Source organism: Acomys minous (genome assembly GCF_964271855.1).
Source record: "Acomys minous genome assembly, chromosome: 9".
NCBI classification, from domain to species: Eukaryota; Metazoa; Chordata; class Mammalia; order Rodentia; family Muridae; genus Acomys; species Acomys minous.
In genome coordinates, this window is record NC_140490.1 from 1,507,750 (window position 1) to 1,531,629 (window position 23,880).

A 23,880-nucleotide genomic window follows, 5' to 3' on the forward strand; every position below is an offset into this window, starting at 1 on the left:
AAGGCAATTTTAATTACAATAAAACAATAAGGAATACTTATCATGAAACAAAAATGTAGAAAGTTACAGGTAAAGTGACATTAAACAGGTAGATATGATTTTGCTCCCACTCAGTCCCTATTGAACGTAGAGTGAAGGGATTTAAGATAAAGTAAGAGCGAGCCAGATGGCTAAAGGCTTTTGCCACTAGGGCTGGCAACCTGATTTGGATCCTCTGGAACCACTCTGTAAAAGGAGAATAAAGTTGTTTTCTGACTTCATGTACGTGCATGGTTTTAGTGTGTGTGTGTGTGTGTGAGAGAGAGAGAGAGAGAGAGAGAGAGAGAGAGGGTCAGAAGGCTTGGGTGTGTCAGTCCTGAGGTCTGTGTTCTGTATGTCCATGCCTACATGTCTTGGCTGTTATTACATGAATGGGAAATGTCCCCTACAGGCTGTATTTATTTAAACATTTCGGTTCCCAGATGGTAGGGCTGTTCAGAGGGTCTGTGGAATCCTTGGGAGGTGAGGCCCAGAGGAAGGTACCTGGGGGAGAGCCTTTGTTGTGGCCTTGACCTGGCTTCCACTGTCTCTCCTGACCTGCCTTGATGTGAGGACCTTGGACAGTGTGCTCAGAGTGCTATGTCTTCCTCGCTATGACACAGGCTAATCTGAAATCCTGAGCCAAAATAAACTCTGCCTGCCTTAAACTGTGGGTAGGTATAGTCGGTCACAGCAACTGAGAAAAGTAACTAACATGCCCACATTTGTCCAATTATGAGCCCATCGACAGGGTTATTCTGTTGGTTAGGTCAGAGCCCCCATAATACAATCATCTCTTTTTAACTAATTAGTTATTTCTTTGAGACAGGGTTTCCTAGGCAGTTCTGGCCTGGCCTGGAATTTGATGTGTAGGCCAGGTTGGCTTCGAACTTACAGAGATCCCCAACCCCAATCCTGCCTCCTGTGTGCTGGGGTTCTAAGTGTGCACCACTCAGCCCAGCCAACCCAGTTATCTTTAATGATTAGATCCTCCCCTGGGGATCAATCCTTTAACACATAAGCCTTTTGGAGGGACACGTCATATCCAAAAGACAGTGTCGCTGTCATCATCATCATCATCATCATCATCATCATCATCATCATCATCATCCTCTTTTCCCTAATGCCTTTCATGTCTGGCATACATCTAACACTCAACAAACATTAAAAATATATGTATTTAATTTGAGCCAGGCATTGTAGCACACGCCTTTAATCTCAGCACTCGGGAGGTAGAGGCAGGTGGATCGCTGTGAGTTCGAGGCCAGCCTGATCTACAAAGTTAGTCCAGGACAGCCAAGGCTACACAGAGAGACCCTGTCTCAAAAAAAAAAGGGGGGGGGAGGGCTAGAGAGATGGCTCAACGGTTAAGAGCACTGACTGTTCTTCCAGAGGTCCTAAGTTCAATTCCCAGCATCCACATGGTTGCTCACAACCATCTATAATGAGATCTGATGTGCACTGTATACATAATAAGTAAAACAAATCTTTTAAAAATAAATAAATAAAATTTAATTTTCTTTTAAAATTGTGTATATACGTGTATGTTTGTGTGAGTATATGCAAATGTACTCATGAGGGCTTGTGCCCTCAGAAACCAGAAGAGGATGCCAGAGCTGGAGACACAGGTCGTTCTGAGCCGCTGGATTGGGTGCTGGGAATCAAGTGCTGGTCTTCTGGGATAGCAGTACCACTTTCAGCTGCTGGGCTACCTCTCAAGCCTCCACAATGTGAGGTGGTGGATTCTTTCAGCGGTAGACCTAGTTGGCTGCCATGGAGCGAGCAGCTTTGCTCTACATAACCTACTCCCATGATACTCTGGTCTTACCATGGCTTAGAGACAACAGAGTCCGCTGGCCGTACAGCGAAGCCTCTGAGAGCATGAAGCCAAATGCACCTGCACTCTTTGTTTCTATCAGGAGGGTTGCCGCTGTGATTTAAAGACCAATACATCATCTGCTGGAAAAGGGCAAACATCAACTAAACAAGCTTCCAGCAAAATAAAGGCAAAAAGGCAAGTTCTTTTAGAAGTGGTAGCATGGAGGCTGGTTGATACCCATTGGAGGTCTGACCTTTTCTGAAGAGGAATAAGTGGGGGGTGGGGGTGACTGGGAGAAGAGGGAGGAGAAACTGTGGTCAGTATATAAAATTAGTTAATAAAAGAAGAAGAGGAAGAAGAAGAAGAAGAGGAAGAAGAAGAAGAAGAGGAGGAAGAAGAGGAAGAAGAAGAAGAAAAAGAAGAAGAGGAAGAAGAAGAAGAAAAAGAAGAAGAAGAAGAGGAAGAAGAAGAAGAAAAAGAAGAGGAAGAAGAAGAAGAAAAAGAAGAAGAGGAAGAAGAAGAAGAAGAGGAAGAGGAAGAGGTCCATGGAACTGTGAGAACTTATAATGGGGGAAACGGATGAGCCTAGGGTAGATGTAAAACAGAGGACTGCCATGACAGCTGACAGGAATAGGTTGCTGGCCTAAGGAACAGGAGGGGACTATACAGGCCCACTTAGCCTGTTCCTGTAAGACACAGACAGACAAGGATAGCTGTGACTGTGTGCCAACAACAACCCAAGGAAAACCCACAGCTTACACAAAAATGCTACGCGGGAGGCGGTGTGGTTGATGGCATACTTGCTGGCATTCTCAAAGCCTCGGTTCAGTTCTGGGGAGTAAATAAAACCAGGCACATTGGTGCAGACCTGTAATGGTAGCCAGACTATCAGGAGCTCAAAGTCACACTTGGATACGTTGTGAGTATAAGGCCAGCCTGGATTGTATAAAACTTTGTATGGGGCAGGGGGGAGGGCGGGTAAGAGGGGTGGAAGAGAGAGAGAGAGAGAGAGAGAGAGAGAGAGAGAGAGAGAGAGAGAGAGAGAGAGAGAGAGTTTGTTTTTTGTTTTTTGTTTTTCCTAACTCAATTGTGCAGTTCTCCAGCAGGAACTCTGTAGATAACAACCTGGTGTTACAGTGTCAGAAGGGCACACCTGCCAGTGTAGCACACACAGGCCGGGAGACAGGAAGCTGAGAGGCTCAAGTAAGTATGGAGAATTGGGAGAAAGTACGGCACCGGCCAAACAGGAGTCTTGCGTTCTAACGGCTTACATGTACCCAAAGAGCCACTGAAACACAAGGCTGACGCTGTAACTGAATTTTCAGCGCATCACTGTGGCTACCGACGGGAAGGACGGGTGGATGTAAGTAATGGAACACCAACTACCAGATTATCTCAAAAGGTCAGGCAAGAAATCTTGGCAACTCTGATTAGGATAGTGACAAGGACTTTTAGAAAAGTAGATTCTACTTAGAATTTTTTTTTCTGAGAATAACAGAAATATCATAATTACAGTTTCCACTCAAAATCCCGACGTGGCAACGGAAAGCTAATCCTGTGTTCTGTTGGGCTGGGGACCCAGACTCCTGCTGTTTGGCTCCACTGTCAGTGACGCCTGTCCTTCAGTTCTTCCTGTGGTCTATTATATGGCTGATCGTTGGCAACCATCACGTCTGTATCCCTGCCAGCATGGAGGAGTTAAAATGAGAAACAACTTCCATTTAAGAAGATTCTAGGGCCATACCACACATTCCACTGGCCGCAAGTCATCCTTGTGTCCGAATGTAGCTGCCAGGAAGTTTGAAAAAAAATGAAATAACACAACCCTGCAGCCTCTGCTCAGGGAAGTCATGTGCTTGGTTAAAGACTAGCATCACAAGACTTTTAAAAGGAGACGCAGGGTAAAGCACAGTTAGAAGTCTGTCCTAGGCAAGGTTTATGGGGTTTAATCATGGGACATGGACATAGACGAGAAGTAGGAACTAGGGTTGTGGGTTCTGCCAGTAAAAGAATGTACCTAATTATCTTTAGCTGATACTAGACTCTCCGCCTTCACCTGTGCTGCCCTCTAAGCACAAGCCTTAAGTGGAGCACAATCTTCTAAATACTCTCCAGATGGATGCAGGTTTGCAATGACAGTTCGGGAGATCCATTCTAACAGTGTGAACACAGAACTACAATGAGGAAATTGAGTATAAGGCCTGGCAAGGTTCCTCTCAAAGCTTAAGCTTAATTCAAATTAAAGTGCCTCAAACTTCAAATTTACCTTACCACTGAGAATAAAAGTGAGATGGCGTGTACAGATTCTGCAGTTAAAGTATGTGTGGAGAAGGTGGGAGTGTTAAGCTGCTGCTGCTTCTTCTCCTCCTCCTCCTCCTCCTCTTTCTCCTCCTCTTCCTCTTCTTCCTCCTCTTCTTCCTCCTCCTCCTCCTCCTTCTTCTAAGATGGGGACTTAGGCTGGTTAGTAGCACTAGCACTGGCTGCACTTGAGAAGACCCAAGTTCCATTTCAAACACCCATACGGCAGCTTCCCAGGAATTGGATGCCCTCCTCTGGCCTCTGCTGGCACTTATACTCATACATATACACACAAATAAATAATAAGATAAAAATTTAAAGGTTAAAGGAAAAAAAAAAAAGGTGGGAACTTACTAGGTTGCCCAGGCCGTCTTGAACTCCTGAGCTCATGTGATCCTCTGCCTCAGCGTCCAACACATCTAGGACTACAGGTAAGCACTAAAGCGACAGCTAATCTTAAAGTTAGTGAAATAAACTATGTGTAGATTCCTGAGTTGGCTTACCTATTGTGTCTTAGGGTTGCTACTGCTGTGACAAAACACTATGACCAAATAGCAAGTTAGGGAGGAGAGGGTTTACTCAGCTCACACTTCCAGATCGTTATTCATTGCTGGACCCTGCTGTTAAGGTCAAACAAAGTCTGGCATTGCCCGACAGCCTCTGAGGACGGACTCCCTTCCTCAGCTCGGTTCCCTCCTCTCTGCCTGAGCCCCAGATCCTCTAAGGACTATCACGTTGCCCTCAGGGAGATGACAGGCCCAGCCCTTTCCCTGTTCGGTGTGCACCTGGGGAATTCCTGGCAATACTCTGCCCAAGCTAATGAGATGTCTTGGTACCTTAGCTTTCAACCAGTGACCTTTTTCCATCCCTCTACGGGCACCTGGCGCTCCTCCCCCCGCAGGAATTCCTCTTCCTGTGACAGGAATGTGCTGCTGCACTTCTGTCTGGTCCCGGAGAGTCACCGCCCCCCCCCAAACACATTCACCCCCAAAACCCTTCCATTGCCCAAGGTTTATTAAGTCCCTGTTTCACGTGAAATAAAGGGGACCACCACCATCTATTTCACCAAAGATCATCTGAGAGTCGTCATTTATTCTGGGGAGGGAAGGGGGCCTCTCCTCCCTGGAGGATTCTCTGCCCGACCTCCAGGCTTGACTGTCCGTCAGGCAGCCACTCGATGCCGGCCACCGTGAGCTTCTGCCCTTCACCAGGTGTCAGCCCGGGTTGCTGCTGCCATCTTTCTGCGCCCCTCAGCCCACTGCAGTGCCCATCTGGGAAGGCAAGCGCCGGCTGTTGCGTCCGATGGAACCAAACCAGGCTTCCCGCCACTGCCTCTCCGTTTTCTGGCTCCTTTACCAGCTGTTCCGGACACAGCCACCAACCCACCCAAGTCAGGCCAGGCCCTTCTTGCCGCCTGGCTCAGATTTGGGATCCCTGAGGTCGTCCGACCCCATGGTTCATCCTTTTCTGCCAGGAAATCGATGTTGCCTTCCCGTTTGGTGCACGACAGGCCTGAGCATGCGCTTTACACAGCAAGCAATTTATTGACTGAGCCATCTCCAACTAACTGATGGAGTTTTGTTCTTGAAACTAACCCCCTGCTTTCCCCAAATAGTATGGTGTGATGGAAGAGAGGGTAATGGGAACTTATATTTATAAACCGAAGGTCTTATTAACATTTAGGTCTGGGGTGGTGGCTCAGTGCGTAAAGTGCTAGCCTGCGCAGCGGTGAGGGCCTCAATTCGGATTCAGAATCCCCGTGAGAGCCAGACCTAGTGCGTGATCCTGTTGGCTCCACAGCAAGGTGAGAAAAGAGACAATCGAATCCTCAGAAGGTCTTGAGCCAGGTAGCCTGGCCCGCGCAACAGCAACAAGGCCCACCTGTGACAAACACGGTGCAAGGTAAAGACTGACGCTTGAAGCTGTCCTCTGACCCTCACGCGTGCACTGTGGGATGTGTGTACCTGTGGCACATACATGAACACGTGTGAATACACAAAGGCTTGTTTGTTTGTTTTGTTTTGTATTGGTTTGTTTCGAGACAAAGTTTCACTGTGTAGCCTTGGCTGTTGCACTTTGTAGACCAGGCTGGCTTTGAACTCACAGCAATTTACTTGCCTCTGCCTCCTGAGTGCTGGGATTAAAGGTGTGTGCCACCACCCCAGTTAATATACCAAGGCTTTAAAAAAGGAATTGGTCTCTGGTCCCTTTCAAGAACAATTCTTAGTTTTCCCTTTTCTCTCCTCCCGGTATCTCTTGCTTATCCTAAAATGACAGTTTGGTGACAGCACATGTCCAAGGGGTGTGCTTGGTGGTGGTGAAAAGACCAGAAAAACTCCATTTTGAAAAAGAAATTCCATTTGGTGTTAAACCTAGCCAAGGGCTGAACCCAGATTCCAGAAAAAACACAAACTAGTCTAAACAGAAAAATAATCCCTGGCAACACAATCAGCTCACCTTGGGAAAGTCCAAATATTCTCTCTGCTGGTCAACCTGAGAGCAACAACCAATTAGGAGAAGCCAGGCCAAAGTTCCTAATGCCCCCATGACTGCTTCAACCAATCTTTTCTATAGGCCAACCTGCCTCTACACCTATTACCCAAGCATGAAACGCCAAGGCTTGTAACTCCCTGCTTGCAGCTTTTCTGCCCAAATGTCATCCAATCATATACTATAAAACCCAATTCTTTGTCTAAAACCTATAAAAAAACCCCTTTCAATTGAAACTCGAGGCCACTTCCCTGCATCTGCTGTGCCAGTGCACGGGAGGGGTGGCCCGGGCTCGAACCTGCAGTAAAGACTTCCTTGGCATTGCATTTGGACTCTGCTCTTGGGTGGTCTGTTCAGGGAGTCTCTCCAAATTTGGGCATAACAGTGGGAGGGGCAGGAAGATGAGAGCTCAGCTCTGCACCATGCACTTAGCTCCTCACCACACTGAAGGCAGCTCTGTGTGATCTTCTGTTTTTAGAGAGTGCTTGCTGCCAAGATCTGAGGCTCCAGCCTTTAACCTTGCCAGTAAAACCCTCAGAAATGCACGGCCTCTTAGCTCTGAGGGCTGCTAGACTACTCACCTCAGTTTTACCAGGGGAGAGGGCCTGGTGTTACATGATCATGTATTTCTCCTGCAGGTCACATGCTGGCTTCAGGGCTATCTCAGGCAAACGTCACATGCTGACTGCAGGGCTATCTCAGTCAAGCACATTAAACCACTTCTGCCACTGACTATCTCTCTAGGTTAAATTCAAGGCCTCTCCCAAGAGAGGAGGATTTTCTCTGATAGCCCGCCTGTTGGGGTGCTTGCATGACCACACTCTTCCCTCTGCCATTTTAGGCTGCAGGAAGGCAGGAACAGGAAAGCAAGGCTCTGCAGGTGCGCCAGCCTCCTCCCAGCACCCACAGATCCGATGCAGAAGGCTTTTCCTTCCTACCGCACAGCTTCCCTGAGGAGGGCTATACAGGAAATCCCACTTTCACTGTTACCAATATCTAGTGTTTTAAAATATGCTAATAGAGGTTCAAAATTGTGTAAGACCCACTCCCCGCTTCAAAAATGTCTCGGTTTTTAATATGACTGTGTTTTGGAGACCCAAAACTTTATTCTTTCTTTCTCTCTCTCTCTCTCTCTCTCTTCTTTCCTCCCTGGTTCCCTTCTGCTCTTCTGGTCTTATTTTTTAAATTACTTTATTAGTTTGTGCGTGTGGGTGTTTGCCTGCTTGTACCATGAGCAAACGGTGGCCCTGGAGGCTGGAAGAGCGCAGTGGCTCCCCTGCAGCCGGAGCTACACTGTGAACTCCCATATGGGCGGGTTCTGGAAATCCAGCCAGGGTCCTCTGGAAGAACAGCTAGTGCCCTTAACCGCCGAGCCATTTCTTCGGTTCCCACCCCAGTCCTTTCTTCTTTTTTTAATTTTTGATGCCACAGTTCTACCAATCTTTTGAGGATAATAGTTCTGAATGACCAAGGAGAAAGCCCATAAGGGATAAAAAAAAATTTAAAGTATTTTTAAAAATTAATCTCTATCTCTCTCTCTCTCTCTCTCTCTCTCTCTCTCTCTCTCTCTCTCTCTCTTATAAAGGTGCCTACCCTCTCATCCACATCGTCTTGTACCTCATATTCTTTCTTAGAAAGGCAAATCTATTTCAGTTTTGGAAGGCCAATAGTAATACAATTAAAAGGTTGTGGTGGTGGTGGCGCACGCCTTTAATCGTAGCACTCGGGAGGCAGAGGCAGGTGAATCGTGTGAATTCGAGGCCAGCCTGGTCTACAAAGTGAGTCCAGGACAGTCAAGGCTACACAGAGAAACCCTGTCTCAAAAAACTAAAAACAAAACAAACAAAAAAAGTTGTAACTTTGTGAAACAGTAACAGCACCTTTTGACTGTGACTTGAAAGTGAGAGCCCGAATGGCCAACACTGATCACTATTTGCTGATGAATAGGAGTATCATTTGGAAAATAAATGTATTCAGCAAGTTCTGGAAAGCTGGCTGGGTCAGGGGTGGCGCTCTGGGACAGGTGGAAGCCGTGCCTACACTTGAAAACCATTAAATCTGGAAGTTACCTGTAATCAATACGCTCATTTACCACTAAAATCATTGCCTCAGGCATGCCACCATGAAATTCTTACAGTTAAGGTTTGTTAAAGATACCAAGGACCTGCGCATCGAAGCCCGCATTCACTCCTTGGTAACCAGGGGGAAGCGGGGCGGAGCAACCTTCCTTTGCAGGCACCAGGGACGCCAGCGCACGCGTTTCGCTGACTTTTGGACTTTTGGGCCTCGCCTCCCGCCGTCCGCCGTCACGTGCGGGCTGCAGCGGCCGCGTAGTTAGGTGGGGGCGGCCGAGCCCGGCGCCAGCCGAAGCAGGAAGGGAGGTGGCTGCGGAGAGATCGCGGGGCGACGGGCCGCTGACGACCGGAAGGAAAATGGTAAGTGGCGGCGGAGGGCGGCCCCGCGGGGCTGGGCGGGCTCGCCGTCCCCTGCCCGGCTTCCAGCGGAGGCCCGGAGCATCCCCCGGCGCCGCGGGCGGACGGCTGCGGAGCGTGGCCTCCGCCTGCGCCGGAGTCTGGCCCTCGTCCCGCGGCGGAACCGGCTCCCGGGCCTGCGGGGCGGCGTTGGCGGCGAGCGCTCGGGTTCTGATTGCGTTCTGGCCTCCGCCCCTGTTCCCCGCTGAATAGCCCCCGACGCCCGCGTTCTGTAGAGCGGAGGCCGTTAGAACCTACGCGACCCCAAGGCTCGCTCTGTGGCTTCTCCTTGTTTAAGCAACTGTTAAAGAGGGTTAGCGTTGCCGCGTCTGCGGCCGAGGTGTCTCTTCTGCTTGACGATGGACACCCCCACCCCATCCCCCCGCCGCCCCGCAAGCCTGAAGATAAAGTGGAAAGTCAACGACCTTCTGGATCCTTCCCAAAATTTTTGTTTTGTTTTTCTTTTTAAAGTAAGATCAAGTCTCATGGAAGCAACAACAGGAAAGCACCGCCCTTATCCATAACTCCTCTCCTGGGGACCACTTCCGTCTAGCAGATCTTACTGAGGACATTGAACCCAGTGAATTCGTGGGTTTTCATCATGATGACCTTTCAGCTACATTCCAGGGTGTTGACACTCTCATATTTGAAGCATTCCTTTTCTTAACGCTTCCCCACTTTGGCTTCTGGGGTTCAGAACTCCTGGCTTTCCTCCTCCGTCTGCTGATGCATCTGTTCCCCCTGGATTCCTTTCCACATTCCCTGGACTGTGCCCATAAGAGGCTTAGGTTCCATCCTGAGGCCTCGTTTTCTATTGTTTTTCTCCTTGCCGAATTCCTGGCTTTGGTTACCACCTCGCATTGAGTTGACATGCGAGTTCCTATCTCTGACCTCACTGAGATCCAACCAGCATTTGTATTCCACAGAGGCTCCACAGTTTGTCCAGAGAGAGCTCATGGGTTTCCACCTCACGTCTGGTCTTCAGTCAGCCAGAGTTCTGTAACTTGGTTAAAGGTGCTAGTGGTGTCCGTTACCCAAGCCGGAAGTCTTAGGTACTCCTTGTAGGCCCGTATTTCCTTCATGTCAGTCCAGCCCAATTCCTAGGTAGCGGCTAAGAGAGAGAGCTGGAGAGGTCGGGATACCCGGGCCCACTGTCTGTATGACTTAGATCTCGGAGAAGAAAGATGCTTCTAGCCTGTCTCGGTTTGGAACGTGAGGCAGAATCAGCCTCATGCTACATACATAGTAATTCACTCTCTCTTAGGGTGATCTTCAGCCTCTCAGCCAGTTGTCATCCTTTCTCTGAAATAGCCTCGCTGGTGGCTAGTGCTGCTGTGACCTTCCTGGCTCTCTGCCTGCTAACTGCACATCACTGCAAATATGATCTTACCAAAATTCAAACACAGCCATGTTTGCCTTCCCTCAATACTTAATTATAAACTTAATGCTTGCCCATGGCATAGAAATCTGAGTACCTACTACGCCCTGACCTAGCCTTGGGCCTTGCTCCTGTTGTGGCTATCTGAGACACACTGTCATTTTGTGATTGTGGCTGGCGTGCCCACCGTGATCACGGTAGGTGGCTTTTACTGTCACCACGTTGTTCTTCACCACTTGAGTTCCCAAAGCATCATCTGCTCTCCTTCCTAGCCTTTATCACAGCTATCATTTTATGTTTTTTGCCTGGTTTCTTCTCTACTTGACTATAATGTAAGTGAGCACTCCCCATACAGTTGGTTCATTAACTACTCATTTATTGAGTCCACCAATAAATGAATGTTTAAGCTCAGCTATCATAAATAACATTTGCCCCCTTGTACAAACAGGGTTTCTCTGTGTAGCCCTGGCTGTCCTGGACTTGCTTTGTCGACCAGGCTGGCCTCGAACTCAGAGAGTTCTGCTTGCCCCTGCTTCCCGTAGTGCTGGGGTTACAGGGTGCGCCACTGCCATGGCTTGTACTCATTCCTGCATGCTTCTGAGTGTAAACAAATGTGAGTTGTCAGCTGGGCGTGGTGGCGCACGCCTTTAATCCCGGCACTCTGGAGGCAAAGATGAGTGGATCACTGTGAGTTCGAGGCCAGCCAGGTCTACAAAGTGAGTCCAGGACAGTCAGAGCTACACAGGGAATCCCTGTCTCCAAAAACCAAAAACCAAAACAAATGCAAGTTGGCAAAGTCCGAGTCCATTCTCTGCGCCCCGCCCCCTTCACCCTGCCTTTTTAGAAGAAGCAGTTGACCCTCCTGCTTAGGCCTCTAAGTGCTGGAATTAGAGACATGTGTCACCTTTCTGAGTCCTTTAGGAAGGACTGCTTGCCTTGTTACAGCACTGGGAAGGGGGTAAACACAAACTGAATTGTGCAAATAAATCAAAGCATGTTTCATCTTTTCTACCATGCTAGGGGTCGTTTGAGGCCTTACAAACAGCTGCGCACTGAACATGTTTTCATAACCTAGGATGTCAAGCTTACATTTGTAGCTTTCATTATCAGGCCTGAAAGGTAAGACTGTTCTATCAAATAGGTTTTGTCTTAAATAAAAATCCTAAGTTTTTACTAGTTTCCTTAATTCTATCTTTGGTCAAGTAATGTTAAGTATTAGCTTTAGGCAGTTCCCTATGATTTAGCATCGCTCTGAAGAGAAGCAGATTGAAAACACCTGTCACAGATGTGGTTACTTTCTGTTGACTCCTGGCTGGGGCTGCTGCGTGGTTGTGAAATGGCACATTCTGTGATACATTGTCACATCTTACTGATGACCAGAGATGGGAATCTTAAGGACAGTTAAAATGCTACCCATTTTCTGCTTTAATGTATGCCATCTGGTTTTTTTCGAGACAGGGTCTCTCTGTGTAGCCTTGGCTGTTCTGGATTCACTTTGTAGAGCAGGCTGGCCTGGAACTCAGAGAGACCCACCTGCCTCTGCCTCCCCAAGTGCTGGGATTACAGCTGTGCGCCACTGTGTCCGGTGTATGCCATCTTTAATCCCACAGAGAGTCAAGTACTTGGGTGGGTGTGTGTATAAAATATATATGTTTTAAAATTTAACTCAAATTTTGAGGCCTTAATGCTATGAGGTTCTGATGAGAAGTGACCACATTTTCTTGAAGGAGAGGGGAAACTTCTTTGTGACTTTTTGCAACTTGACTCAAACCTATTGTAAAAACTGTAAAACACTGAAGGGATCTGAACACTAGTTAGGTATTGGAGACTGGCATCTGGAAGTGTTTTTAAAGTAGAGCAGTTTTACTATGTCTGTGTTTCTGGTGACACATGCTGTCTTTCAATAGTGCAACATTTCCAGGTGAATGACTTTTGTAGCCCTTGGGTAAGAGGTTCCACTGGGGTGGGGCTGATGTAGTCACTGTGGGCTGAGGGGCTGAGGGGCTGAGGGGCAGAGAGGCTGAGGGGCTGAGAGGCTGAGGGGCTGAGGGGCAGAGAGGCTGAGGGGCAGAGAGGCTGAGGGGCTGAGGGGCTGAGGGGCAGAGGGGCTGAGGGGCTGAGGGGCTGAGGGGCAGAGGGGCTGAGGGGCTGAGAGGCTGAGGGGCAGAGGGGCTGAGGGGCTGAGGGGCTGAGGGGCTGAGAGGCTGAGGGGCTGAGGGGCAGAGGGGCTGAGGGGCTGAGGGGCTGAGGGGCAGAGGGGCTGAGGGGCTGAGGGGCTGAGAGGCTGAGGGGCAGAGGGGCTGAGGGGCTGAGGGGCTGAGGGGCTGAGGGGCAGAGGGGCAGAGGGGCTGAGGGGCAGAGGGGCTGAGGGGCAGAGGGGCAGAGGGGCTGAGGGGCTGAGGGGCAGAGGGGCTGAGGGGCAGAGGGGCTGAGGGGCTGAGGGGCAGAGGGACTGAGGGGCTGAGGGGCAGAGGGGCTGAGAGGCTGAGGGGCAGAGGGGCTGAGGGGCAGAGGGGCTGAGGGGCTGAGGGGCAGAGAGGCTGAGGGGCTGAGGGGCAGAGGGGCTGAGGGGCAGAGGGGCTGAGGGGCAGAGGGGCAGAGGGGCTGAGGGGCTGAGGGGCAGAGGGGCAGAGGGGCTGAGGGGCAGAGGGGCTGAGGGGCAGAGGGACTGAGGGGCTGAGGGGCTGAGGGGCTGAGGGGCTGAGGGGTGGGTAGATGGGATTTCACTGTTTCCTTCTCCACATTGTTAGGTTTTGGGGTTTTGTTTTGTTTTGTTTTTGTTTTTTTCTTTTTCATTTTTGGAGACAGAGACTTACTGTGTAGACTCAGCTGGCCCCGAACTCAGAGATCTTCTTGCCTCGTCCTCCCCAGTGCTGAGATTAAAGGCGTCCACCATCATGTGTAGTTGATTTTGGAGTTTTACCTGCTGAAATATTATAGCCTGGCATGGTGGCACACACAGTTCAAGCTACTAGGGAGGCTAAAACAAGGAAGACTACAAGTTGAAGCCAGCTTGGGCAACAACAAAAATCCTATGTCAAAAACCAGACAGTTGAGGGCTGGGGCGACAGGTAAGAACACAGAGTAATTACTGCGCAGACACAGAGATCCGGCCTTTATGTTTATTTCTTCTGCTTTTGTTTTTGTACATTTTTTTTCTTTTTCAAAGAAACAGATTTATTGAGTATACTTCAAGGGGCAGTGCAGTGGGCTGAACAATAAACAGAGTATTGCTTGCCTTTTTGTATATTCTTCTGTTGTTGGTTTTCTCTGCATAGCCTTGGCTGTACTAGAGTGCTCTGTGTAGACCAGGCTGGCCTCAAACTCACAGCGATCCTAACTCCGCCTCCTGAGTGCCACACAGGGAGAAGTACTGTGCTTGCTCGTGTGATGCAGCAGGCAGCCCCGGCTTCCACGCGTCCTCCCCCTCTGCTTCTTAAAATGCGGGTTAGGATGTGCGTGGTGTGTGTAGGTACTAGCCGAAGAGAAAGCTAAAATGAAGTTACGTGGCTGAGCAGAGGTGTGACTGGGCCGTGTAGATCCCAGGTTGTGGGTGAACTGAAAGCTGTTATCATGCACAGATAATGAAGTTACAGCATTTTACATGTATGTATCCCCTCTCTCTTGTAGAGCGAGTCTTTGGTGGTTTGTGATGTTGCTGAAGATTTAGTGGAAAAGCTGAGAAAGTTTCGTTTTCGAAAAGAAACCCACAATGCTGCCATTATAAGTAAGCTGAAGTTGCCTCAGAACTATATGGTGTTAGTTTGTTTTCTCTTAAAGCTCCTTTGAATGTGCCAAGCCTTTGAAAAGTAATGGTGCTTCCACCTGCTGAATTTCCACCGTCTCCTCGGCAAGTTAAGAAACTGTGAACTGCACATGTTACTGCCATAGATAACCCCGTGTCAGCTGTCTATGTGGCTCCGGAGAAGCCGGTTGTCTTGGTCACTTGAAGAATGAGCAGTTTCATTTGTGGTGACCCGCAGACGTTAGACCCTCTCAGGGGCTAGCACTAGTGCAGACCAAACATTTGCCTATACGTAAGTGGTAAAGGTCAGCATTAGGCTTGTCCAGCTCTGCACTAACCTTCAGGTTCCTGGCATTGTGGGTATGATTTAGAAAGACAAGGGAGGCTGGGGGGTGAGGATGCAAACACTGGAGACTTGGCTTAACAGAGACGCATCAGGCAGGTGTGAATTAAAGCAGCTGGTGGCACCTTAGGAGTTCTGGGTCTGTCACAAATAAATGCTGTCATGTGGGCATGTGGTTCTGAATAGGGGAAGTGTGTAAAGGTGCCGCTTACCACCAAAGGTGAGGCTATTGGAAGTCACATGTGTGTCCTTAGGATTTAATGTGAGTTTAGAGCAAACTCAAACATAGTTGACTCTTCAGACAGGTACAAAAGAGCAGAGCCACGGCGCCGGTGGCGTGCACGTGCTTTGACTTGGGTTATATCACTTACATTGAATATGCCTGAACAGAGGTGGGACTGGTGATTCACTCTCTCGAATACCTGTACTGTTGGGAGGCGGGGGTCTTGGGATTTCTCTCCTGACCCCTGGTGAGCTTTTCTTCTGTAGCTCTAACCATGTTGCACGTAGACCAGTCTCAATCAGTCACGCTTTGAAGCCTCTTCGCTTAGAAGGTTGCGTTGGGCTTAGGATGTTCTCCACACATGCAGCACATGTGAGGAGTTGATGAGAGTCTAAGTAAGCAGCATGCTGGGATTCTATCCAGGCAACGTAAGCGCTAATACCTCAGCGTGTTTGGTGCTGCGTGTTGATGCCTTAGTTTTGGCCACTCCTCTCCCTCCACGCAGACTTGGGCTGGGTCGTCAGGGTCCCACTGGGTCCCACTTTACTTACTCTGTGTTCTCATTGTAGTGAAGATTGACAAGGACAGACGCCTGGTGGTGCTGGACGAGGAGCTTGAGGTTCGTGCCATGAGCTAAATACAATTTTTATAGTTCAGCAATTACTGTTGTCCAAACAATGCCATGTTAGTTACAGATGCTAAAGCAAGCTCTGGACCTTCTTAAGCACACACTAATTAAGCATGAGACGCATGGGCTGATGACTGGTTGCACACTGCTTGCTGACTGAACTGCCTTCCCTAAGCGTTAGGAAGAGCCGGCATGGGGAGTCAGCGTTAGAGCTCTAGGAAGGCGGAGTCAGCTGCGTGACTCAGGAGCTGCACAGTGTTTAAGGTGAAGCCGGGCACGTAAGTGTAGAAGCCGGGCTTCCTCTTAGGTGTCGCTTACACCACTCAGTATTTCCTGACAAATGGAACATTAACCCAGAAGGAACATTGTCCTCCATCCCCATGTTTTGTTAATAAATAGAAGTAATTTTGTAATATGATAGGAATCACAGCACCTCTTAGCAGAGTGGGCGCTCTGTGGGCCTTTGGTGAAGGAAATCCTTCAAATTTTCTTTTCTTGTGGTGCCAGGGCATCTCTCCAGACGAGCTGAAAGATGAACTACCTGAGCGACAGCCTCGATATCCTTTTCTGAGTGGTTTGGAAAGATTTTTTTTTTAGTCCTCAGGATTTTATTTATGAACCCATCTGTTTAAAAAACTTTCAAAAGTTACATTTTATATGGCATGAGAACAAAATGTAGGGGACTGTGTGGGAGAATGGACGGTACAGTGCAGGTGTGCGGAGGGACGGGTGTGAGCACAGTGAAGGTGTGCAGAGGGACGGGTGTGAGCACAGTGAAGGGGTGCGGAGGGACAGGTGTGAGCACAGTGAAGGTGTGCAGAGGGACGGGTGTGAGCACAGTGAAGGGGTGTGGAGGGACAGGTGTGAGCACAGTGAAGGTGTGCAGAGGGACGGGTGTGAGCACAGTGAAGGTGTGCAGAGGGACGGGTGTGAGCACAGTGAAGGGGTGTGGAGGGACGGGTGTGAGCACAGTGAAGGTGTGCAGAGGGACGGGTGTGAGCACAGTGAAGGGGTGTGGAGGGACAGGTGTGAGCACAGTGAAGGGGTGTGGAGGGACAGGTGTGAGCACAGTGAAGGTGTGCAGAGGGACGGGTGTGAGCACAGTGAAGGGGTGCGGAGGGACGGGTGTGAGCACAGTGAAGGTGTGCAGAGGGACGGGTGTGAGCACAGTGAAGGGGTGTGGAGGGACAGGTGTGAGCACAGTGAAGGTGTGCGGAGGGATGGGTGTGAGCACAGTGAAGGGGTGTGGAGGGATGGGTGTGAGCACAGTGAAGGGGTGTGGAGGGATGGGTGTGAGCACAGTGAAGGGGTTTGGAGGGATGGGTGTGAGCACAGTGAAGGTGTGCAGAGGGACGGGTGTGAGCACAGTGAAGGGGCGCGGAGGGATGGGTGTGAGCACAGTGAAGGGGTGTGGAGGGACGGGTGTGAGCACAGTGAAGGGGTGTGGAGGGACGGGTGTGAGCACCGTGAAGGGGTGTGGAGGGATGGGTGTGAGCACAGTGAAGGGGTGTGGAGGGACGGGCGTGAGCACAGTGAAGGTGTGCAGAGGGACGGTGTGAGCACACAAGAACTAATTGTGTGTATGAAAATCCATTATTTTATTATGCTCACTAAGAAGTTAGTGGAAGAATAATAACATCTTAGCTGGACGGTGGTGGCGCACACCTTTGATCCCAACATTTGGGAGGCAGAGGCAGGTGGATTTCTGTTAGTTCGAGGCCAGCCTGGTCTACAGAGTAAATTCCAGAACAGCCAAAGCTATGCAGAGAAACCTTGTCATGAAAACCACCACCACCAACAAAATACTTTAAAGCAGTCCTTCCAAATCCTGATCACAACAAAATTTAAACATGTATGCATATATTAGACAAGAAATGTGAAAGTTGGTGTCCTAATTGGAGTTTAAAAAAAAAAACAATTATTCTAATGTGCATACAGTAAAAATTGAGAAAGAAAAAAAACACGTCCACATGAAATCTGTACTTTTAAGAAGTTTCTTTTTGAGAGGCTGCATGATTTTATGATTTTCCCTTGGGCCTGTTTTGCAGAATTATATCAAAAATGTGGTACTGAGTGAGTCAGGCACTCGTAGCTCAGGTGGTGATAGCTGCCTGTCGGGAGCCGCGGCTCAGTTTCTTTAACTTGAGAAAAACCTTCATTGTATACAGTTATAAGTACCAGCATGACGACGGCCGCGTGTCCTACCCGCTGTGTTTCATCTTCTCTAGCCCTGTCGGTGAGTCGCTCTCCTTAGTGTGTGTACTGGCTCTGATTTAATTGAATCATCTTTTGCTAGACGTATTTTTGCTATTCCTAAAGATGAAATTGTTGAATTGAGGTCAGGTTACATGTGTTTGCACACACACCTGCGTGCGCCCCGGGGAGCAGGTCCTGTAAAGTATTGTCTCTGGAGCTGTACTCACCTTGTTGGCTAATTCCTAGACGTGTAATTGTTGAGTTAAATTCTACATTTTAATGATTCTGAAATACAGTGATGCCTTTTGAATCAGAAGTACATTTTTTCATCTTGTTTAAGTAGGTGACCTTTGTGTGACTGTGGTTAAATGCCTGTGTTTATGTTTTAAAGAATAGTTGCCAGTGATATGCCTGTAGCCTTGAACATGGGCCTTGTACTGCTGAAATTAAAACAGTGCTGAACAAAGTTTTTAAGTGTCTGTCAAGACTGAAATCAGGATCCACAGAGACCTGGAACCACTTTTGATGATCTGATGATGCTTTGTGAAAGATAGAAGTGGTAGAAGCCACCAGCGTCTTACAGTGCCCTTGTGTCTGTGCCACCGTCCTCCAGGGTGCAAGCCTGAACAGCAGATGATGTATGCCGGAAGCAAGAACAAGCTGGTCCACACCGCTGAGCTGGCCAAGGTAGCGCCTGCGTCGGACATGGCTGCTGGCGGTGGCCTGCGGAGCACCACGCAGTCGCTCAGCAGCCGACAGGAGTGTTTCCCTGCAGCCGCAGCTGAGAAGACTGATGTGTACATTAGGAAAGCGTCGTGTGTACTAGTGGGAAAGAGAGCGATAGTAATCTTTGAAAAAAATGTGTTTTTAAGGCTCCTGTACATGCGTGTGCTTGCACACGAGCACATGCACACATGCACACACATAAACATAGGGTAAATTTAAAGGTAAAAAATATAGAAAAGCCGGTTCAGAAGATGGCTTACTCAGGGTTGTGTGTTACTAGAGCTGACTCTCAGACCTCGGCTCCCTGCAGCCCTTGTGTTTTCTGGCGGGGGAGAGTCCTGGAGAGCTGTGCCTGGAGCCTGCAGCCTCAGCAGAGTGTCACAGCCGCTGTTAGCGTCGCCGCTCAGACTGGAAGAGTGGCCTCACATTTCTCCAGCTCCCAGCTCAGTGGAGGCTTGTTTGCTTGGCTGCCCTCTCTAATGGGCAGGGTTACAGAACTGCTCTTTTAATATGCGTGTGCTCGTTTAGAATTGTGGTTTTAAAAGAGCCTAGGCTTATGTCATCTTGATTGCTACACTTTGGTAACGTAAGTATTTAGTACTTAAAAGAAATGTAATACTGCCAGAAAGGTACATAAATTTACTAAGACAAGTCATGACCAACATAAAGGAAACAGAATGTAGGAGCTTTTGTTTTTGTTTTGTTTTGTTGTTGCTTCTTTTTCTTTCTTTCTGTCTTTTTTTTTTCTTTTTCTTTTTTTTTTTTTCCTTTTTTCTTTTTTTGTTTTTTGGTTTTTCGAGACATGGTTTCTCTGTGTAATAGCCTTGGCTGTCCTGGAACTTTTTATAAACCAGGCTGGCCTCGAACTCACAGAGACCTGCCTGCCTCTGCCTTCTGAGTGCTGGGGTTAAAGGTGTGTGCCACCACGCCTGGCTAGCTGGCTTTCTTCTTCTTTTCTTTTTTTTTCCTTTTTTTTTTTTTCCTTTCTGTTTTTGGTTTTCTGAGACAGGGTTTCATGTCCTGGAGTGCTCTGTAGACTAGGCTGGCCTTGAACTCACAGATCCTCCTGACTCTGCCTCCTGAGTACCCTGATGTAAGGCCTGTGAGACCCCTACCCCCAGCTCAGAATGTGGTATTTCATAATACTCAGTGTAATGTAGGGATGTTTTTTCTTTTGAGTGATGGAATATGACTTGAGTTTATTTGTTCTTTCTTTCCTTAAGGTATTTGAAATAAGAAACACTGAAGACCTAACTGAAGAATGGCTGCGTGAGAAACTTGGATTCTTCCACTAATGTGAACCTCTGTGTTTCTAAAGTCTTCATGTATTAACCTGACCATACTGGAACCAGACATAAAGAGTTATTTATGCCTAAAAATGCACTGTTAATTACAGTTTGTTTCCTGCAGTAAAGAAAAACTCTCCCTTTGTGCAGTTTGAACAAGGGGGAATCATCTTCATAGTAATGAAACTGTGTGAAGTGTTCCCTCGTGTCTGTCATTGTTAGGTGGACTCTCCAGGGAGGCTTTGCACTCTTGTGACTAAGTTTTATAATTTACAATTCAGAATTTGTTACTGTTTGCAGACACTATTGGAAGGTGGGCATTAGACTGTGCTAGACAGCAGTTCCTCCTTTGACCACTACTGGGTACTGGCAGTTTATAAGTGCAAATAGCGTCTTATCGCTTGTCACATCATTGAGGTTCATTTGGGGCTAAAGTCTTTTGTGACCAATTTTGAGCCGTGAGTAGTGATTTAGTAGAACCTCTGTTGCCCTCTCCGTCCGTTGTCATTCTCTCTTAGTTTCCTGTATCTTTTTAATCAAGTGTAGAAATTCTATCAGTCACTCATTCTTAAGGTCTGGGAGTTCACTTTTATGGTAGAGTTAGGATTGTTAGGCTGTCTTCTTATGGAAAACAGCATCCTGGTCTTAGGAACTGATGAGTCATGTGATCAAGGGCTTCCTTCGTTCCTGATTGTGTCACTAATAGGGAGCTTAGAACGTAGCTTGGTAACAGTATAGAGCACCTCCTAATGTCTTGTGAGCACTGTTCTAAATATGTCAATACTGTGCCTTTGATTTGTCAGCTTTAACATTAGCTTACAACTTCTACACTGCCAGTATTCTAGATTTGGTGAAATTAATACTTTTTTAAAGGGTTCAAGTAAAACAATTTTCTAATATGTATAACTGAAGTTTGTAATAAAACCAACTTGTTATTTTTAAAATTCCAACTATCTGCCCAAAGTTGTGAATATATGGTAGGTGAGAGTTATAATTTGGTGTATATTTGCTATTAGTTTTGTGCCATATGTAAGCATTATTTAAAACTATGGTCATTGTTAATAACAACACATCAATAGATGTCATGCCTTTTATCCTAAATGTCAGAAGAAATTCTAATACGGACTAAGCCAGACGATGACAGCATTGTCCGGAAGTGAGACTTCTAATCTACTTGCAATTATTGTTGTACTTAAGAAACATGTGAGAAATTGCTGAATAATAATTTGATTTACAGAAAAAAGTAGACTGACCAAATTCCTATATTAAGAAGGTAATCATTTTGAACTGGGTAGTGGTAGTGCACATCTTTAATCCCAGCAAAGATAGGAGTTCCAGGGCAGCCTGCTCTGCAGAGCAAGTTCTAGGACAACCTGGGCTTCACAGAGAAACGCTCTCTCAAGCCCCACAGCTCCCCCCACCCAAGGAAAAGAAAAGAAAAACTAGTAAAAGCTTCATTATGTTGGCATGTGTGTGGCCATTGCGTAGTATTTGTCTTGGCTCATGCTCTGTGTCCGTTTTACTGGAGGAAAGATAGTTGGGGTTTTCATAATGGAGTAGAACGCCTTGTATTCCCAGCCGTGTGTCCACAGCCCGGATGTCAGGAAGTAACTGCAGGTGCTAGAAGAGGTCTTTGTTTTGGTCCGTGAATGGAAAAGTTACTTCATTTCAGTGTCCAGAGAGTGAGAAAACTTCATCCAAGAAGTCAGAGCTCATTGTACAGGTATTTTGGGCTAGAGAATAACTTGTTTATAATCCCACAGAAATGCAAATGGGACCAAGTAGACAGTGACTTTACATTTTTGAATGAAGCAAATAAGGTTCTGTTTCACCTGGTTGTGTATGTATGTCTTCAAAAGTAGTGCTCCATGGGTGTGCGATTGTAGTGCGGGTCTTTATTTTGGCTTACTTATTTACCTTAGCCTCTCAACAGGTGGACGGCACCGGCTGCCACACACAGACTTAGTCCAGTTCTAGCAGCAGCACGGGTGGTTTTTCCTTTTCAAGCTTGTCTGACCCTTACCAATAAATGTGTCTTTAATAAGGCCACACATTGAATCGGAGCATAAATAGAACACTTTTACTCTGTCTGCCCTTAGACAGGTTTGTAAGGCTTCTAAAGTGTTCCTCAAATATTTATGGAAGTTTCCTTTTTGCTAAAATTTACATTCTTTTAAAGTATTTTTCTTACTCTTTTTCTGCCTTTCCATAAAAAGTATGTCCAGATTTTCACACTCCGGGTCTTTTTGAACAACTGTCCCTGCTCAGCCTTGAGTCTTAGTCTTTCCAGGAAGCGGTCGGCCTTTAAGGCAGCATGGGTTTGGAGAGCCGCTCTTACCTAAGTTATGCATAGCATCTAATGTCGGCACCAACTAGGAATCACAACGTATGGGTGACATGGCCTCTGTGACAGTGTAGTGACGTATGAAGGAAGTATTCTCAGGTCCCTGTGCTGAAATTCCAAAATGTCTGAGTTTTGAACAGTAACCACTTTGTTCTGATGTTGGAGCAGTGATGTTAGGAAGAAGGCTGGCTGACTGGTTAACTGACTTGTTTAACTGTTTGCATTGTCTATCTGGGGAGTTTACTGGATGCCTAGTGCAGGTAAACACATCCGGGAGAAGCATTCTCTCTTGGGAGAGGTGTTGCTAGATTGTTTGTCATTGCTAAGTAATTTGTAGCAAAATGTATGTTAGCGTTTCCCCTCCCTCTTTGTCTCCTATTTTCAGGAGCCAAACTTAGCCATAAACTGTACCCTGGTCTGACACTTTCACTAATGGTTTCCAGTTAGTGGAGTTTACTGCCAAATTAAACTTGGCTCTTTTCCCACTTAGATAGAAACTAAGGAAGGTGCACATAAGGAATGTTGGGACACTTGTAAAACTCAAGTGACTGCATCAATCTGTATGTGGATTAGTGAGTAGATATTTTCGTAAGAGTTGATATGCCACTATCTGGGGGTAGAGAGTAACTTATGTTCTGTTGGTTCTATTGAGTGTTAATATGGTTGTGCTCCTTACTTGGTCTATAGACTGAGAATTCTGGAATCCATAAAGCTTGAGCCTTCATAGCTTCCATGAAGAAATGTCGCAAACGTTTCTGGACGGCTCTTATTTTGTATTTCTGGAAGAGTGTAAATAGTGTCCTCGGCCGCCTCATGCTGACGGCTCTAAGGTGAAAGGTTTCCTGTTAGGACATTTGACATTTCAGATCAGTGATTGTGGTCCTGTAATGTTAAACAGTTACGTTAAGCTTGTGATAGAATCAATTTCTTGCTTTTTGGGATATAATTACTTGAATATTGTATGAGATATCTAACATGCCAGGGCAAGTCCCACTGACTTTGATGGTCCAATTATAATCTCATTCAGGAGGCTTGAAACATTGCTGGTTCAGTCTTGTGAACGTTAACAGTTCTCTGTCATTGTTTAAGAAAACCAACAAGTGGCACTCCTCCTTAAGCTGTGGTTTCTGTCTCTGCTAGTTCATTCCGCATGTTTATTTTGGAGTCTTTTGGTAAGCATGGTGCTTGTACTGGTTTAAATAAAATGCTAACATGAAAGGACTTCTAGTGTTTCCTTCTTTTCTCCTGCGTTTCACCACCACTTTATAGCTACTGCTGCCTGCCTGTCAATACTGTGAGCCACATGTCTATTAAACAGTTTATTTGGGAAAACCAAGTAACAGCAATAGCGAAGAACAGGAACCTTGGAGGGATTGATGGAATCCTCGGGGAAGGATGACACAACGACATCAGACTTCTGAAACTCAGGCTGACGTGAAGGTTTATAAGGAAGTCAGTGAACAGCAGGGAGACAGACGGGTTCCGCTGGACCGAGGCTTGAGAAGGAGAGCTGAAGCTGGGAGGTCTGTGCCTCTGAGCAAAGCTGTCAGAGGTTACCTCATTAGTAAAAGTGTCATTGGAGCCTTTAATCCCAGCACTCGGGGAGGCAGAGGCAGGTGGATCGCTGTGAGTTCCAGGACAGCCAAGGCTACACAGAGAAACTCTTGTCTCGAAAAACCAAAGAAAGAAAGAAAGAAAAAGTGTCATTGCTTATAATCATGCATTGAAAACTCGCCATGCTGTTGTTTAGGGACCATACTACAAAGTGTGTGCCATGCGCATCTATTAGAATGCACACATGCAGATCACTATACGCTTTAGGGCTTACCATGTACTACTTGTGATTAAATGTGCTAATAGTCACAATTTATTTTGGCTATGAAAGGAATAATTAATTAGTGCCTTCCTGCCTTTA

At 47.2% G+C, this 23,880-nt stretch overlaps 1 protein-coding gene across 2 annotated transcripts; it reads left to right on the forward strand.

The window, feature by feature from the left end:
- The first annotated feature begins 8,802 nt into the window (after positions 1 to 8,802).
- On the forward strand, positions 8,803 to 23,186 carry GMFB (glia maturation factor beta). Of its 2 annotated transcripts, none has more exons than XM_084796636.1 (7): positions 8,803 to 9,060; positions 14,105 to 14,201; positions 15,355 to 15,404; positions 15,921 to 15,970; positions 17,564 to 17,649; positions 18,223 to 18,296; positions 19,559 to 23,186. In XM_084796636.1, exons 1-7 carry the CDS (start codon positions 9,058 to 9,060, stop codon positions 19,628 to 19,630), a joined length of 432 nt encoding a protein of 143 aa, XP_084652762.1. In that variant the 5' UTR covers positions 8,803 to 9,057; the 3' UTR covers positions 19,631 to 23,186. The 2 variants fall into 2 exon arrangements, with proteins under 2 accessions (XP_084652762.1, XP_084652763.1); XM_084796637.1 differs by having other exon boundaries at positions 8,826 to 9,060; positions 17,567 to 17,649.
- Positions 23,187 to 23,880: the final 694 nt, after the last annotated feature.

Excerpts from the sequence above, each read along its gene's own strand:
- GMFB (XM_084796636.1), top strand. Across the intron at positions 15,971-17,563 it reads CTACCTGAGCGACAGCCTCG|AACCTTCATTGTATACAGTT; the intron begins ATATCCTTTTCT and ends TAACTTGAGAAA. Across the intron at positions 17,650-18,222 it reads CATCTTCTCTAGCCCTGTCG|GGTGCAAGCCTGAACAGCAG; the intron begins GTGAGTCGCTCT and ends ACCGTCCTCCAG.